General features: G+C 45.6%; 2 protein-coding genes across 7 annotated transcripts in view; both read left to right on the forward strand.

Annotated features, from left to right (window-relative positions):
* Positions 1–663, forward strand: part of LOC124013744 (putative adenosylhomocysteinase 3) — a 40,224-nt gene extending 39,561 nt beyond the window's left edge. For all 3 annotated transcript variants that reach the window (XM_046328231.1, XM_046328233.1, XM_046328234.1), the window contains exon 17: positions 169–663. In XM_046328231.1, coding sequence (XP_046184187.1) covers positions 169–175 — 7 coding nt within the window. In that variant the 3' untranslated portion in view covers positions 176–663. The remainder of the gene's footprint in view (positions 1–168) is intronic.
* Positions 664–4,958: 4,295 nt separating this feature from the next.
* The window catches only part of LOC124013520 (striatin-interacting protein 1 homolog), a 38,623-nt gene continuing 28,269 nt past the window's right edge, over positions 4,959–15,312 (forward strand). Inside the window, exon 1 of one of the 4 annotated variants that reach the window (XM_046327800.1) lies at positions 4,959–5,094. In XM_046327800.1, the coding sequence (XP_046183756.1) occupies positions 5,074–5,094 (21 nt within the window). In that variant the 5' untranslated portion in view covers positions 4,959–5,073. Of the gene's footprint in view, positions 5,095–5,187; positions 5,361–14,791; positions 15,266–15,312 lie in introns of those variants that run through there. The other 3 variants (XM_046327801.1, XM_046327799.1, XM_046327802.1) reach the window with 3 other exon arrangements.

Here is a 15,312-nt window from a genome sequence, read left to right on the forward strand (position 1 = left end):
ATGTCACAAAGTGCTATACAGAAACCCAGCCTAAAACCCCAAACAGCAAGCAATGCAGATGTAGAAGCACGGTAAGACGGCGATGCTTGGTAGAGAGAGCTCCACAGTGCAAGATTGTTACATAACTGTAACTGCAGGATTTGACATTTCGTTTTTTTTCTCCCCAAGGTATTAAACCAACTCTGAAATGAAGAAAATACCAAGGCTCCAAAAATCGTACAGAACCCAGAAGAAAGGAGAGAGGAGGACGGAATAGTCACACACCTGCTTTTTACAAGAGGGGAGGAGCTATGTGCTAATTGCTCCGAGTGGAGGGCGTGGCTTACCTGCGCTTTGGCAGTGTTTTATTTATTTCCGCTAGAATAATGTAACTCTAACCTTTTTTTTGAGCTGCTCCTGCCATTTTGCGCTCCTTAGCAAGCGTCTCCTGGAGATTTCGTCTTCTCTTAGCTACTTGTCTGTCCGTCAGTCAGTCGTACGTAAACTCCGTTGCGAGATCTTTTTATTGTTCGTTTAAAACCTAAAAGATGGAAAAACTATTAATGACGAAAAACCAATGTACAAAAAAATCTCTGTGTGAATGAAAGATGACCTCTGAAGATTTAGTGATGGACGTGTGGTTCATGTCCTGTTGTCCGTATTTCCTACTCTTGATTTTTTTTTTTTTCAAATATAAATTGGAAGGGATTAGATGAAGAGAGGGGAGGTCATTGGGTCCAATCATATCCTGTCTTTGCTCATTTGATTCAGATTTATTCTCTGTCCTTGTTTTTAAGTACGTTTTAATGCGTTGGTTCTCCTATTCCCCCAGTCAAACTGGACAGTGACAGGTGTGGGGGCGGGGTCTTTCCCTGTGATTGGTTGGGACCTCTCTCCCGCACCTATCGCTCAAACACAGTGAATCCATCTCAGCTCCCTGTACCACAGCCTCTCAATAATGAACTATGTTCTTCAGCTCCCAAACTGCTCACATGATGCCAGTGTTGAAGTTATATGAAAAGTATTTTGCCCGACCAGAGTTTGTGACATCCATCCACAATGTCCGGAGCTAGATTCTCCTTTCAAAGCATTATACTGTATTATAAACTGGGTAGTTCGAGCCCTGAATGTTGAAAGCCGTGGTATATCAGACTGTATACCACCATGACAAAACATTTATTTTTACTGTTCTAATTATGTTGGTAACCAGTTTATAATAGCAATAAGGCACCTCATGGGTTTGTGGTATATTGGAAATATACCACGGCTAAGGGCTGTGTCCAGACACTCTGCGTTGCGTCGTACATAAGAACAGCCCTTAGCACAGGGTATATTAGCCATATACCATAAACCCCCTCGTACCTTATTGCTTAATTAGAGGCATGACAGGTATGGGAGATCATTACAAGGGGATATATTTAGATATTTACGTAGAATTGTAGATGTTTCTATCTTTCCTCCTCCCATCTAATATCTTACCTTTGAAATTAAACATCTGTCTCGCTATAAAGATAAGCAATTAAATGTTATGATAAATGTTCGGTATGATTTTTTTTGTTGAAAACTGTGACAGACTATTTCAGTAAGATACCAAATGTACAGCAAGGCTGGTAGTAGTTTCTTTGGCCAGGTCCTCAATACTAAGCTGCTGTACGCAGAACCTGTACAGTAATTACAGCGCTAAAACCAATTAGCCATTGTCAGGCGTTTAGTTGTGGTTTTAACTGCAGTGAGGCTATAGCTTTATGCCTGGATCATTACATATGCTTGTAATTAGTTGGGAACCTTACATTTCACACGTTCCAAAAAGTTTCACCACTTCAGACATCAGTTTACCTCTGTTCCAATTTATTATGCATTTATGATAAAAGGTCATAGTCACCTTTTATAAATGTCCAAGATTTGGTGTCTTCGTTAGTTTGAGTTTTTCTGGTGAGGGCCAAACACCTCTGGTACGATTTATTAGTCCGGCTTAATTTCCTCTGCGTTTTTAGATTCAACTTTGTTATCCCAGCTGTTAGGGTTTTCTCCTGAACCAAAAGCCCGTTACTACAAGCCAGCTGGGAGGAGCCAGCTGGGAGGAGCCATCTTTTCTTCTCATTTTTTTTTTTTTTTTTTTTTTACATCTTATAGAATGGACTTAAATCCTTGAGAACATACACCCATATTGATCCCATGTTAATTATGCCCAAACTATACATTCTAAAATGCCACTGTGTTCATGTCATACTCGTGAGCTACCGTTTGTGCATTTATGGCCCCCAGCCTCCATAATAACCATCTTCCAAGTCGGAGGCCCTGTCTGTGTGACCATCCATAATGCCCATATTTCTGTTTGTCTGACTTTTTAGAACATTATCCTTGTGCTGATTATCTCATCTGTTAGAGTGGTTTATCGTGTCTGACCGAGTGTGTGTGTGTGTGTGTGTGTGTGTGTTAGGGTCATGTGTAGTAGGACATGGTTGCTTCGATACAGTTGTCTCAGGATCATAGCCTGTGCGTTTCCCAGGGGTGAAAGAGCATTTGTCGGTCCAATAGCTGCGTCACGTGGGCAGGGTTAACGCCAGCATCTTGTATGGTTAACTCAAAAGTATAGGAATTCCAGCATATCAATTCTTGTATTTATTGTTGTAAATCCACATTCAGTACAAATGGAACATTTTTTTTCTCAAATTTTTAAGTTGTAGAAAAAATGTTTAAATATTGCAAGTGATAATGATAGATGAGCAATAATAAATCTAATCTTAAAGAATAAAAATGTCCGTTGTATCAACCTTTGTCGTCTAATATACTATGTGCTGTATTTTTATTCATTTTCATGTATTTTCTTGAACATACCTACATGTGGATAGAAAGATTGCTGCCGATGCCTATTAAGCATACATGGTTGCATTTACACAGTTTAACCGATCAGACCTTATACCAATTATTGGGCAAACGATCAGTATTGGGGCTGCCTGAGTAAGCTGATTTCCCATGGCCTTGAGGCATCTCTAGAATCCGGCTGATCTGAGAGATGAGAGGATGACTGCCTGCTGCTGCTGGGAGCTCAAAGAAAGATAGACATCCGTAATGACACCGCCTGAGAGAGGAAGAGAGGATGTTATGCCAAGTGCTAGAAACAAAGTAGTATCATTGTTAACTAGGGCGTTTCACTATAGCTTGGATGATTTGATTACAAGGCGCTGGTACCAGTGTTTGGCCAAGTTTTACAGGATGGGTTTAGGTTATGTTCCCACAATCTTATTTACAAGCCATTTGTCCTATAAGACGTATTACTGCGGTTGTGAAGAACACGTGCTTCTAACATTAACACGGGTTATTCAGTGACTCAACACGATAGATTCTGTGTCTATTTGAATTATGTTCTCAGAACTAAGAAGTTTGGAGACTTACTCCGTCACGGGGTTATAATTGGGGTATGCGCTCAGATTAAATGGATAACTGTGTTGCCAGATGACGCAGTGATCGGGGGTGACACTGGGGGTGTCGAGAGAACTTGGAAGCAGCTGTTGTCGCCACTCAGTCACAGTCGTAGTGAGTGACCTAATCAGAGCGAACCCACTCTGCACCAGCACACTGAAGCACACACACACACACAGACAAAATCAGATGTTGACTGCCTATTATCCCGCTCATGCAACACACACACTGACTTCACTCCGTTAATGTGAAAGGTTTGACACACAAAGGTAAAAACGCAAGATTCATAGTTAAACTGTTGTTTTGGTCCCTAACAGCCACCAATATTAACCATATCAGGAAATGAAATGTGTTTGTCACATAAGCTGAATGCAAAAGGTGTAGACTTTAGTGAAATGTTTACGTATGAGCTCTTTCCCAACCATGCAGAGTTTAAAAAAGGTGCTAATAAGAAAGAGGAAATAGTAACCCAATGAAGGTGGCCTCAAAAGAATGACATTAACACAGGTGCATTTCACATCATGTTTGTTTTGACCAGTGTTCTTCATCAATAAATTCCTGCATACAGTATAAACACCCTCGCACTCAACCAGCCACCATGTGTCAAGTTCACGCACGTGAAACAGATATGAATGACCTTTGCGCTCTCAAACTGTACACTCCAATCAGATCACGTTAAGTGCTTTTCTCAGTCAGGGGGTTGTTATGGGGGGGGATCTACATCAAGGAGCCCCCTGCTACAGTCACTAATCAATAATTCACTCAGGTCACTAGTGGTGGTGGGATGAGAATGGCCGTGGAGTGGTCTAGGTCTGGTCTGTCGTCGCCCCTCTCCGACCCTTACATTACCACCACTCAATGTGGCAGCCTGCCTCAAGGGATGGATGTTTGGGGGGAAATATTAAATTCCCTCTGGAGCAGTGTTCTTCAATCATGATCCTGGAAGCAGGCTTTTGTTCTGGCCCAGCAATAACATACCCGATTCGTCAAATGGTCATCAAGCTCTTGATTCATTTAATCAGGTTTGTTACTAGGCTGATATAATATAATAATAATAATATATGCCATTTGTTACAGTCATGTGTGCATACATTCTACGTATGGGTAGGCATGCTCTACCAACTGAGATACAAAATCATTTTATTGACTCATAGGTTTTGTGTCTTGTCTCGGTTCTTGGATTGATTGAAAGGCCCACTCTGACAAAGGTGTGGAGGATGACAGATCATCTTTACACAATCCAGTCATTCTGACAGAACAAGATGGATTTAACAGCTGTGTGAACGTTATGGTTATATTCAAGCACATAGATACAATTGAATAGCCTATCAATACTAAGCTATAATAGCAAATGTTTCTTTGAAATCCACCGAGACGAACAATGTTTCTAATGTAGGTGCCATTATGGAACACTCAGCATCAGCACCAATTAAATTGACCGCATTCGAAGATCCTCTACTCGACTGATTCACTCGCGGGTAAGATCAACCCGCCTGTCACCATTTACAGTAGAAGTTAACCCCGCCCTCTCTGGCGTCCAGTCAACCAATCACACTAACGGGGACGGGTTTCCTGAACTTGGAATAAACTGAAATCTGTTACAGTTTGTCAGGCTCGAACCTTACCGGAATGCACAAGCTGCAGAAAAAGTGAACGAACCAACACAGAAAGATGCAGGCAGACGAAATGGAGGTACCTATCATGAATTATATTAACATATAACTGCAACAAACAAAAGGCCTCTGCCGAATGGGAGATATGTGTTCGTGAATCTGCTGAAGGATTGGGAGGTAAAGCCAGTTTGTAGCTACTCGTTGAGCCAGTGTAGAGGGGTCCACGTCCGTGTGGTTTGTTGTTGCTGGGGAGCTTTAAATGCCCTTTTGCCACAGAGCCGCTTTTGAAAGCATGCAGCCCGGGTTGTTATTTTGGTGACCGAGCAAGTGGATGCTATAAATACCGTAAGTTTATGGTTAATTCTGAACGTGGCAAATACAGGTAGCTAATGTGACTGTCAATGTCCAGGACGTTTTGTGGTCGAATCTTCTCTTGCAGCTGCTGCCTGTGTATTTGTGCATGGCATCGTAGACCAGTGTCAGATTGGCAAATATACAGTAGGTTTATGTACACAGTAGTGATGTTGGGGATATAAGAAGAAGAAGAAATCATTCGGTGTGTACTTATTTGTCCCATATGCTCGGGCAGCAGCCTATATGTAGATATTCCAGTGTGTGAATCAATTACATTTTTAAATTGCATTTATTTGTCCGTGCAGAAGAGTGGATTTGAAATTGATAGAATAAGGCATAGGCTATTAGCTAGTTTCTCAATTATTACATATTAAGATGTAATTACTAACTGGATTTTTTTTCAACACACTAATAGGTTTTCAAAATGTTTCTCTAATTATATGCTTGCTTTCAAGTAAACATGCTTGACATTATGCTCCATACCTCTAGGATACAGCATATAGTTGTTGTAATAAATAATTCATTCAGCCATTAAAAATGAAAACAAATCAATTGCATTTTGGATTCTTGTCTTGGCAGTGTAACCCAGATCCAGACTAGGTTGCCTAGCCCTGCTAGTGGGCAAACTGGTGGTGGGTAGCCTACATCTATCCAGTGAAATCACACCAATCATATCCTGGATTGTGTTTGTTGGGCATATTATATGGTGGTGGTGGGGGGGGGGGGGTGATACAAAAAAGGAATTAGAGTATATTTCCCCTCCAGCCTCAAGCTTTCCAGGACAGAGGTGGGGGGTTTCAATGATGGTTGATGGGCATGGAATAAATGCATGAAACCTCATGTCCACACTGGTGAAATCTGAAGAAGGATCCAGTTGGCTAATTTCTTTACCAATGGCTTCTTTTAAAGCAGACTAATGCATCTATAAACCGAACTCAGTGTAGTCAAGTAGCTAAGACTACATTCAGTGCTCAAGCCACACAATGCACGCCTAAGTCATCATAGTCGATATGAGATATGATCATCCCACTTAATTCTATTGCTTTGTCCAGGCTATTCCTCATGTGATCTGTGTTAGAGTTGATTGTTGCATTGGCCCATTGGCTTGGCTGGCTGGCTTCAGTCATAGGTTATTTTTAACATATGCTTATATGAGAAGAGGGGGGATGGGGGCTGGTGGGGATTTTGATGGGATGCCCAGTGTTTGCACACACCGACGGTGGAGTGCAGGGTTCACTGTGCCAGTGTGGAAGGAAGGTTAGTGTTCATAGCAAGCTGGAGGGGGTGGGGGAGAGAGAGATTTGTTGATGCCCACGGGTAGCTGAGTGAGAGACACCAAATTCCCCACTCTCCTTCAAACAAACATGAAAGAGCTCTATTGAGAGCAATAACAACACCAACCTTAGTTTCCCGTGCAACAGACACAACCTTCTGGCATCCTCTCATCTCATCTGCAGGGGGACTAAGCCAATCAGACATGCCTGTGTTTAATTATTATCCCAATCAAGCAATCGTGAGCTGAAATTAAGATGTGGTTTCTAATCAAATAAAATCAAATGTTATTTGTCACATGCGCCGAATACAACAGGTGTAGACCTTACAGTGAAATGCTTACTTACAAGCCCTTAACCAACAATGCAGTTTTAAGAAAGTATTTACTAAAATGAACTGAAGCTTTAAAAAAATACATAAATAAAAAAATAAGAAAATATAAAAAATAACGAGCAACAATAAATAAAGAGCAACGATAAAATAACAGTAACGAGGCTATATACAAGGGGTACCGGTACAGAGTCATTGAGCGGAGGCACAGGTTAGTCAAGGTAATTAGGGTCATCTGTACAGTACCAGTCAAAAGTTTGAATACACCTACTCATTCAAGGGTTTTTCTTTATTCTCACTATTTTATACATTGATAGATTTTTATGTCTTCACTTTTATTCTACAAATGTTTTTATAAAGCCCTTCTTACATCAGCTGATGTCACAAAGTGCTGTAGAGAAACCCAACCTAAAACCACAAACCGCAAGCAATGCAGGTGTAGAAGCATGGTGGCTAGGAAAAACTCCCTAGAAAGGCCAAAACCTAGGAAGATACCTAGAGAGGAACCAGGCTATGAGGGGTGGCCAGTCATCTTCTGGCTATGCCAGGTGGAGATTATAATAGAACATGGCCAAGATGTTCAAATGTTCATTGATGACCAGCAGGGTTAATAATAATAATAATAATAATAATAATAATAATAATAATAATCACAGTGGTTGTAGAGGGTGCAACAGGTCAGCACCTCAGGAGAAAATGTCAGTTGGCTTTTCATAGCCGATCATTCAGAGTATCTCTACCGCTCCTGCTGTCTCTAGAGAGTTGAAAACAGCAGGTCTGGGACAGGTAGCATGTCCATTGAACAGGTCAGGGTTCCATAGCCGCAGGCAGAACAGTTGAAACTGGAGCAGCAGCATGACCTGGTGGACTGGTGACAGCAAGGAGTCATCAGGCCAGGTAGTCCTGAGGCATGGTCCTAGGGCCCAGGTCCTCCGAGAGACATAAACTATTGCAGCATAAATACTGGAGGCTGAGACAGGAGGGGTCGGGAGACACTGTGGCCGACGATACCCCCGGACAGTGCCAAACAGGCAGGATATAAAATATGTGAAATAACATATATGGAATTATGTAGTAACCCAAACAGGTTTAAAGAAATCAAAATAGATTTTAGATTCTTCAAAGTAGCCACCCTTCTTGACAGGTTTGCACACTCTTGGCATTCTCTCAACCAGCTTCATGAGGAATGCTTTTCCAACAGTCTTGAAGGAGTTCCCACATGCTGAGAACTTGTTGGCTGCTTTTCCTTCACACGCGCAATACTGAAAGCGCGATTCACAGCATTTAACCATGGAAAGAGGTCTGGAAATACGGCTGAATATAAACAGTGTAGTTATTCCCTCTGCAAGGCACTCAAACAAGCAAAATGCCGGTACAGGGACAAGGTGGAGTCGCAATTCAACGGCTCAGACACGAGACGTATGTGGCACGGTCTACAGGAAATCACGGACTAGAAAAACAAAAACGGCCATGTCACGGACACCGATGTCTTGCTTCAAGACAAGCTAAACACCTTATTTGCCCATTTGAGGATAATACAGAGCCACCGTTGAGGCTCGCTAACAAAAACTGTGGTCCCCACCCCTCTCCTTCTCAGTGGCTGACATGAGTAAAATATTTAAACTTGTTAACCCTCGCAAGGTTGCTGGCCCAGACGGAACCCCTAGCCGCGTCCTCAGAGCATGCGCAGACCAACTGGCTTGGTGTGTTTACAAACATATTCAATCGCTCCCTATCCCAGACTGCGTCCCTGACTGCTTCAAGATGGCTACCATTGTTCCTGTACCCAAGAAGGCAAAGATAACTGAACTAAATGACTAACACCCCGTAGCACTCACTTCTGTCATCATGAAGTGCTTTGAGAGGCAAGTCAAGGAATATCACCTCCATCTTACCAGCCACCCTAGACCCACTTCAGTTTGCATACCGCCCCAACAGATCCACAGATGACGCAATCACACTGCACACTGCCCTATCCCATCTGGACAAAAATAATACCTATGTAAGAATGCTGTTTATTGACTACAGCTCAGCATTCAACACCATAGTACCCTCCAAGCTCATCATCAAGCAGGAGGCCCTGGGTCTCAACCACGCCTTGTGCATCTACATTTACATTTAAGTCATTTAGCAGACGCTCTTATCCAGAGCGACTTACAAATTGGTGCATTCACCTTATGACATCCAGTGGAACAGCCACTTTACAATAGTGCAACTAAATATTTTAAGGGGGGGGGGGGTGAGAAGGATTACTTTATCCTATCCTAAGTATTCCTTAAAGAGGTGGGGTTTCAGGTGTCTCCGGAAGGTGGTGATTGACTCCGCTGTCCTGGCGTCGTGAGGGAGTTTGTTCCACCATTGGGGAGCCAGAGCAGCGAACAGTTTTGACTGGGCTGAGCGGGAACTGTACTTCCTCAGTGGTAGGGAGGCGAGCAGGCCAGAGGTGGATGAACGCAGTGCCCTTATTTGGGTGTAGGGCCTGATCAGAGCCTGGAGGTACTGAGGTGCCGTTCCCCTCACAGCTCCGTAGGCAAGCACCATGGTCTTGTAGCGGATGCGAGCTTCAACTGGAAGCCAGTGGAGAGAGCGGAGGAGCGGGGTGACGTGAGAGAACTTGGGAAGGTTGAACACTAGACGGGCTGCGGCGTTCTGGATGAGTTGTAGGGGTTTAATGGCACAGGCAGGGAGCCCAGCCAACAGCGAGTTGCAGTAATCCAGACGGGAGATGACAAGTGCCTGGATTAGGACCTGCGCCGCTTCCTGTGTGAGGCAGGGTCGTACTCTGCGGATGTTGTAGAGCATGAACCTACAGGAACGGGCCACCGCCTTGATGTTAGTTGAGAACGACAGGGTGTTGTCCAGGATCACGCCAAGGTTCTTAGCGCTCTGGGAGGAGGACACAATGGAGTTGTCAACCGTGATGGCGAGATCATGGAACGGGCAGTCCTTCCCCGGGAGGAAGAGCAGCTCCGTCTTGCCGAAGTTCAGCTTGAGGTGGTGATCCGTCATCCACACTGATATGTCTGCCAGACATGCAGAGATGCGATTCACCACCTAGTCATCAGAAGGGGGAAAGGAGAAGATTCATTGTGTGTCGTCTGCATAGCAATGATAGGAGAGACCATGTGAGGTTATGACAGAGCCAAGTGACTTGGTGTATAGCGAGAATAGGAGAGGGCCTAGAACAGAGCCCTGGGGGACACCAGTGGTGAGAGCGCGTGGTGAGGAGACAGATTCTCGCCACGCCACCTGGTAGGAGCGACCTGTCAGGTAGGACGCAATCCAAGCGCGGGCCGCGCCGGAGATGCCCAACTCGGAGAGGGTGGAGAGGAGGATCTGATGGTTCACAGTATCGAAGGCAGCCGATAGGTCTAGAAGGATGAGAGCAGAGGAGAGAGAGTTAGCTTTAGCGGTGCGGAGCGCCTCCGTGATACAGAGAAGAGCAGTCTCAGTTGAATGACTAGTCTTGAAACCTGACTGATTTGGATCAAGAAGGTCATTCTGAGAGAGATAGCGGGAGAGCTGACCAAGGACGGCACGTTCAAGAGTTTTGGAGAGAAAAGAAAGAAGGGATACTGGTCTGTAGTTGTTAACATCGGAGGGATCGAGTGTAGGTTTTTTCAGAAGGGGTGCAACTCTCGCTCTCTTGAAGACGGAAGGGACGTAGCCAGCGGTCAGGGATAAGTTGATGAGCGGGGTGAGGTAAGGGAGAAGGTCTCCGGAAATGGTCTGGAGAAGAGGAGGGGATAGGGTCGAGCGGGCAGGTTGTTGGGCGGCCGGCCGTCAGAAGACGCGAGATTTCATCTGGAGAGAGAGGGGAGAAAGAGGTCAGAGCACAGGGTAGGGCAGTGTGAGCAGAACCAGCGGTGTCGTTTGACTTAGCAAACGAGGATCGGATGTCGTCGACCTTCTTTTCAAAATGGTTGACGAAGTCATCTGCAGAGAGGGAGGAGGAGGGGGGAGGAGGATTCAGGAGGGAGGAGAAGGTGGCAAAGAGCTTCCTAGGGTTAGAGGCAGATGCTTGGAATTTAGAGTGGTAGAAAGTGGCTTTAGCAGCAGAGACAGAGGAGGAAAATGTAGAGAGGAGGGAGTGAAAGGATGCCAGGTCCGCAGGGAGGCGAGTTTTCCTCCATTTCCGCTCGGCTGCCCGGAGCCCTGTTCTGTGAGCTCGCAATGAGTCGTCAAGCCACGGAGCGGGAGGGGAGGACCGAGCCGGCCTGGAAGATAGGGGACATAGAGAATCAAAGGATGCAGAAAGGGAGGAGAGGAGGGTTGAGGAGGCAGAATCAGGAGATAGGTTGGAGAAGGTTTGAGCAGAGGGAAGAGATGATAGGATGGAAGAGGAGAGAGTAGCGGGGGAGAGAGAGCGAAGGTTGGGACGGCGCGATACCATCCGAGTAGGGGCAGTGTGGGAAGTGTTGGATGAGAGCGAGAGGGAAAAGGATACAAGGTAGTGGTCGGAGACTTGGAGGGGAGTTGCAATGAGGTTAGTGGAAGAACAGCATCTAGTAAAGATGAGGTCGAGCATATTGCCTGCCTTGTGAGTAGGGGGGGAAGGTGAGAGGGTGAGGTCAAAAGAGGAGAGGAGTGGAAAGAACGAGGCAGAGAGGAATGAGTCAAAGGTAGACGTGGGGAGGTTAAAGTCGCCCAGAACTGTGAGAGGTGAGCCGTCCTCAGGAAAGGAGCTTATCAAGGCATCAAGCTCATTGATGAACTCTCCGAGGGAACCTGGAGGGCGATAAATGATAAGGATGTTAAGCTTAAAAGGGCTGGTAACTGTGACAGCATGAAATTCAAAGGAGGCGATAGACAAATGGGTAAGGGGAGAAAGAGAGAATGAGAAAATGAACTTGGGAGAGATAAGGATCCCGATGCCACCACCCCGCTGACCAGAAGCTCTCGGGGTGTGCGAGAACACGTGGGCGGACGAAGAGAGAGCAGTAGGAGTATCTGCATCTGGGTCCTGGACCTTCTGATGGGCTGCCACCAGGTGGTGAAGGTAGGAAAAAACATCTCCACTTCGCAACACTGTGGCCACACAAGGGTGTGTGTTCAGCCCTCTCCTGTACTCCTTGTTACCCACGACTGCGTGGCCATGCAGGCATCCAACTCAATAATCAAGTTTGCAGACGACACAACAGTGAAGGGCCTGAACACCAACGATGATGAGACAGCCTACATGTGGGTGAGGGCACTCGAGTGTGGTGTCAGGAAAGCAACCTCTCACTCAACGTCAACAAAAGGAGATGATTGTGGACTTCAGGAAACAGCAGAGGGAGCACCCCCCTATCCACATCGAAGGGACAGCAGTGGAGAAGTTGGAAAGTTTTAACTTCCTATGCGTACACATCACAGACGAATTGAAATGGTCCACCTACACAGACACTGTGGTGAAGAAGGCGCAACACCGCCTCTTCAAACTCAGGAGACTGAAGAAATTTGGTTTGTCACCCAAAACCCGGACAAACTTTTACAGATGCACAATCGAGAGCATCCTGTCGGGCTGTATCACAGCCTGGTACGACAACTGCACCGCTCTCAAACACAAGGCTCTCCAGAGGGTGGTGCGGTCTGCACAACGCATCTGCGGGGGCAAACTACCTGCCTTCCATGACACCTACAACACCCGATGTCACAGGAAGGCCAAAAAGCTCATCAAGGACAACAACCACCCGAGCCACTGCCTGTTCACCCTTCTATCATCCAGAAGGGGGGGTCAGTACAGGTGCATCAAAGCTGAGACCGAGAGATTGAAAAACAGCTTCTCTCAAGGCCATCAGACTGCTAAACAGAAATCATTAACTCCGAGAGGCTGCTGCGGACATTGTTACCCAATCACTGGACACTAATAAATGGATCACTAGTCACTTTAAACAATGCCACTTTAAATAATGCCACTTTAATAATGTTTACATATCTTATATTACTCATATCACATGTAAACTCAGCAACCCTGTCTTTCAACGATAATTCGTAAAAATCCAAATAACTTCAGACTTTCATTGTAAAGGGTTTTAACACTATTTCCCATGCTTGTTCAATGAACCATAAACAATGAATGAACGTGCACCTGTAGAATGGTTAAGACACTAACAGCTTACAGACTGTAGACAATTAAGTTCAGTTATGAAAACTTAGGACACTAAAGAGGTCTTTCTACTGACTCTGAAAAACACCAAAAGAAAGGTGCCCAGGGTCCTTGTTCATCTGTGTGAATGTGCCTTAGGCATGCTGCAAGGAGGCATGAGGACTGCAGATGTGGCCAGGGCAATGAATTGCAATGTCCGTACTGTGAGGCGCCTAAGACGGCGCTACAGGGAGGCAGGATGGACAGCTGATCATCCTCGCAGTGGCAGACCACGTGTAACAACACCTGCACAGGATTGGTACAGTAAGGCAATAACTGCCGAGTTACATCAGGAACGCACAATCCCTCCATCAGACTGTCCTCAATAGGCTGAGAGAGGCTGGACTGAGGGCTTGTAGGCCTGTTGTAAGGCAGGTCCTCACTAGACGTCACCAGCAACAACGTCGCCTATGGGCACAAACCCACGATCGTTGAACCAGACAGGACTGGCAAAAAGTGCTCTTAACTGATGAGTCACAGTTTTGTCTCACCAAGGGTGATGGTTGGATTCGCGTTTATCGTCAAAGGAATGAGCGTTACACCGAGGCCTGAACTCTGGAGCGGGATCAAGGTGGAGGGTCCGTCATGGTCTGGGGCGGTGTGTCACAGCATCATCGGACTAAGCTTGTAGCCATTGCAGGCCATCTCAACGCTGTGCATTACATGGAAGACGTCCTCCTCCCTCGTGTGGTAACCTTCCTGCAGGCTCCTTCCTGCAGGCTCCTGACATGACCCTCCAGCATGACAATTCCACCAGCCATACTGCTTGTTCTGTGTGGGATTTCCTGCAACACTGGAATGTCAGTGTTCTGCCATGGCCAGCAAAGATCCTGGATCTCAATCCCATTGAGCACGTTTGAGACCTGTTGGATCGGAGGGTGAGGGCTAGGGCCATTCCCCCCAGAAATGTCTGGGAACTTGCAGGTGCCTTGGTGGAAGAGTGGGGTAACATCTCACAGCAAGAACTGGCAAATCTGGTGCAGTCCATGAGGAGGAGATACACTGCAGTACTTAATGCAGCTGGTGGCCACACCAGATACTGACTGTTACTTTTGATTTTGACCCCCCTTTGTTCAGGGACACATTATTCCATTTCTGTTAGTCACATGTCTGTGGAACTTGTTCAGTTTATGTCTCAGTTGTTGAATCTTGTTATGTTCATACAAATATTTACGCATGTTAAGTTTGCTGAAAATAAACGCAGTTGACAGTGAGGCCGTTTCTTTTTTTTGCTGAGTTTGTCGCTCTAGTACGTCTTAGCACTGATGGTGTTTGGAACTAAAAACCACCTCATAATACACAACAAGTCTCCATCTGGAGTTGAATCTGGGCCCAATGTATTTTAAATGAACAAGTCATTAGGCCAAACGATTCTTACATTTTCAATCGCTCCTATTGAATCTCAACCTAATCTGACAGACATTTTCTGAGGCTTTTGGGTGCTTCAGATTCCAATGAATTACAGATGTTCGCCTATCCCTGACATTAGCTGCCCTTCTGTGGTAGGCTGCATGAAAAACAACTACAGACAGTCCTCGCCCTCCAGCAACGGCTCCGCCACTGACACATGCCATTTAAGGACCGTGATTAGCTGTAATTTTCTCTCGCTAAATTGCCGCTGAGACACTCACTCCAGGCTGACTAACGGCTGTCCTTAACCTATTTCAAAGTCTGGTCTGTCTCTGTCCAAGTGCTACGGCGTTTTGAATTGGCTGGCAGTATGTGAATGTTGTTGTTCTGCGGTGCTTTGATAACTGGTGAGATCGTGCATACTGTATCAGTCTGTCTCCGACCTGGGAAAATAATGCTTTTAGTAACTATGACGGCTAACAGAGGTGGGCTCGGTCCTCTGTCCTTATCCCCGCCATGCTGTGTGTGTGTGTACGTACTGTGTTTGAGTATGTGTCTCTCTAGGCGTGTGTGTACCATGGGGTCCTGTAGTAAAATCCCCAGAGGGCAAGCAGTAATCATGGGGTGAGGCTAATGTCAGAGCAGCATCAAAGACCCTTAACTGGATACGTACGTTAACCCACTCTGACATCTAGGGCATGTTGACTCCTGCGTCCCTCTCGTTCAGTTTTTCCACTCCGACTGTTGCCTGCATTTGCATAGCCATGCGGAAAAGAAAGCTCAACGAATGTGCTTACCCATCCGAGAAGGAAGAACAGTGAGTGGAAGAACCTGAACTGTGTGCTTTCTGTGGTTGTAAAGGAA

The sequence above is a fragment of the Oncorhynchus gorbuscha genome, linkage group LG25 (assembly GCF_021184085.1).
Source record: "Oncorhynchus gorbuscha isolate QuinsamMale2020 ecotype Even-year linkage group LG25, OgorEven_v1.0, whole genome shotgun sequence".
In the NCBI taxonomy this organism is placed as follows: Eukaryota; Metazoa; Chordata; class Actinopteri; order Salmoniformes; family Salmonidae; genus Oncorhynchus; species Oncorhynchus gorbuscha.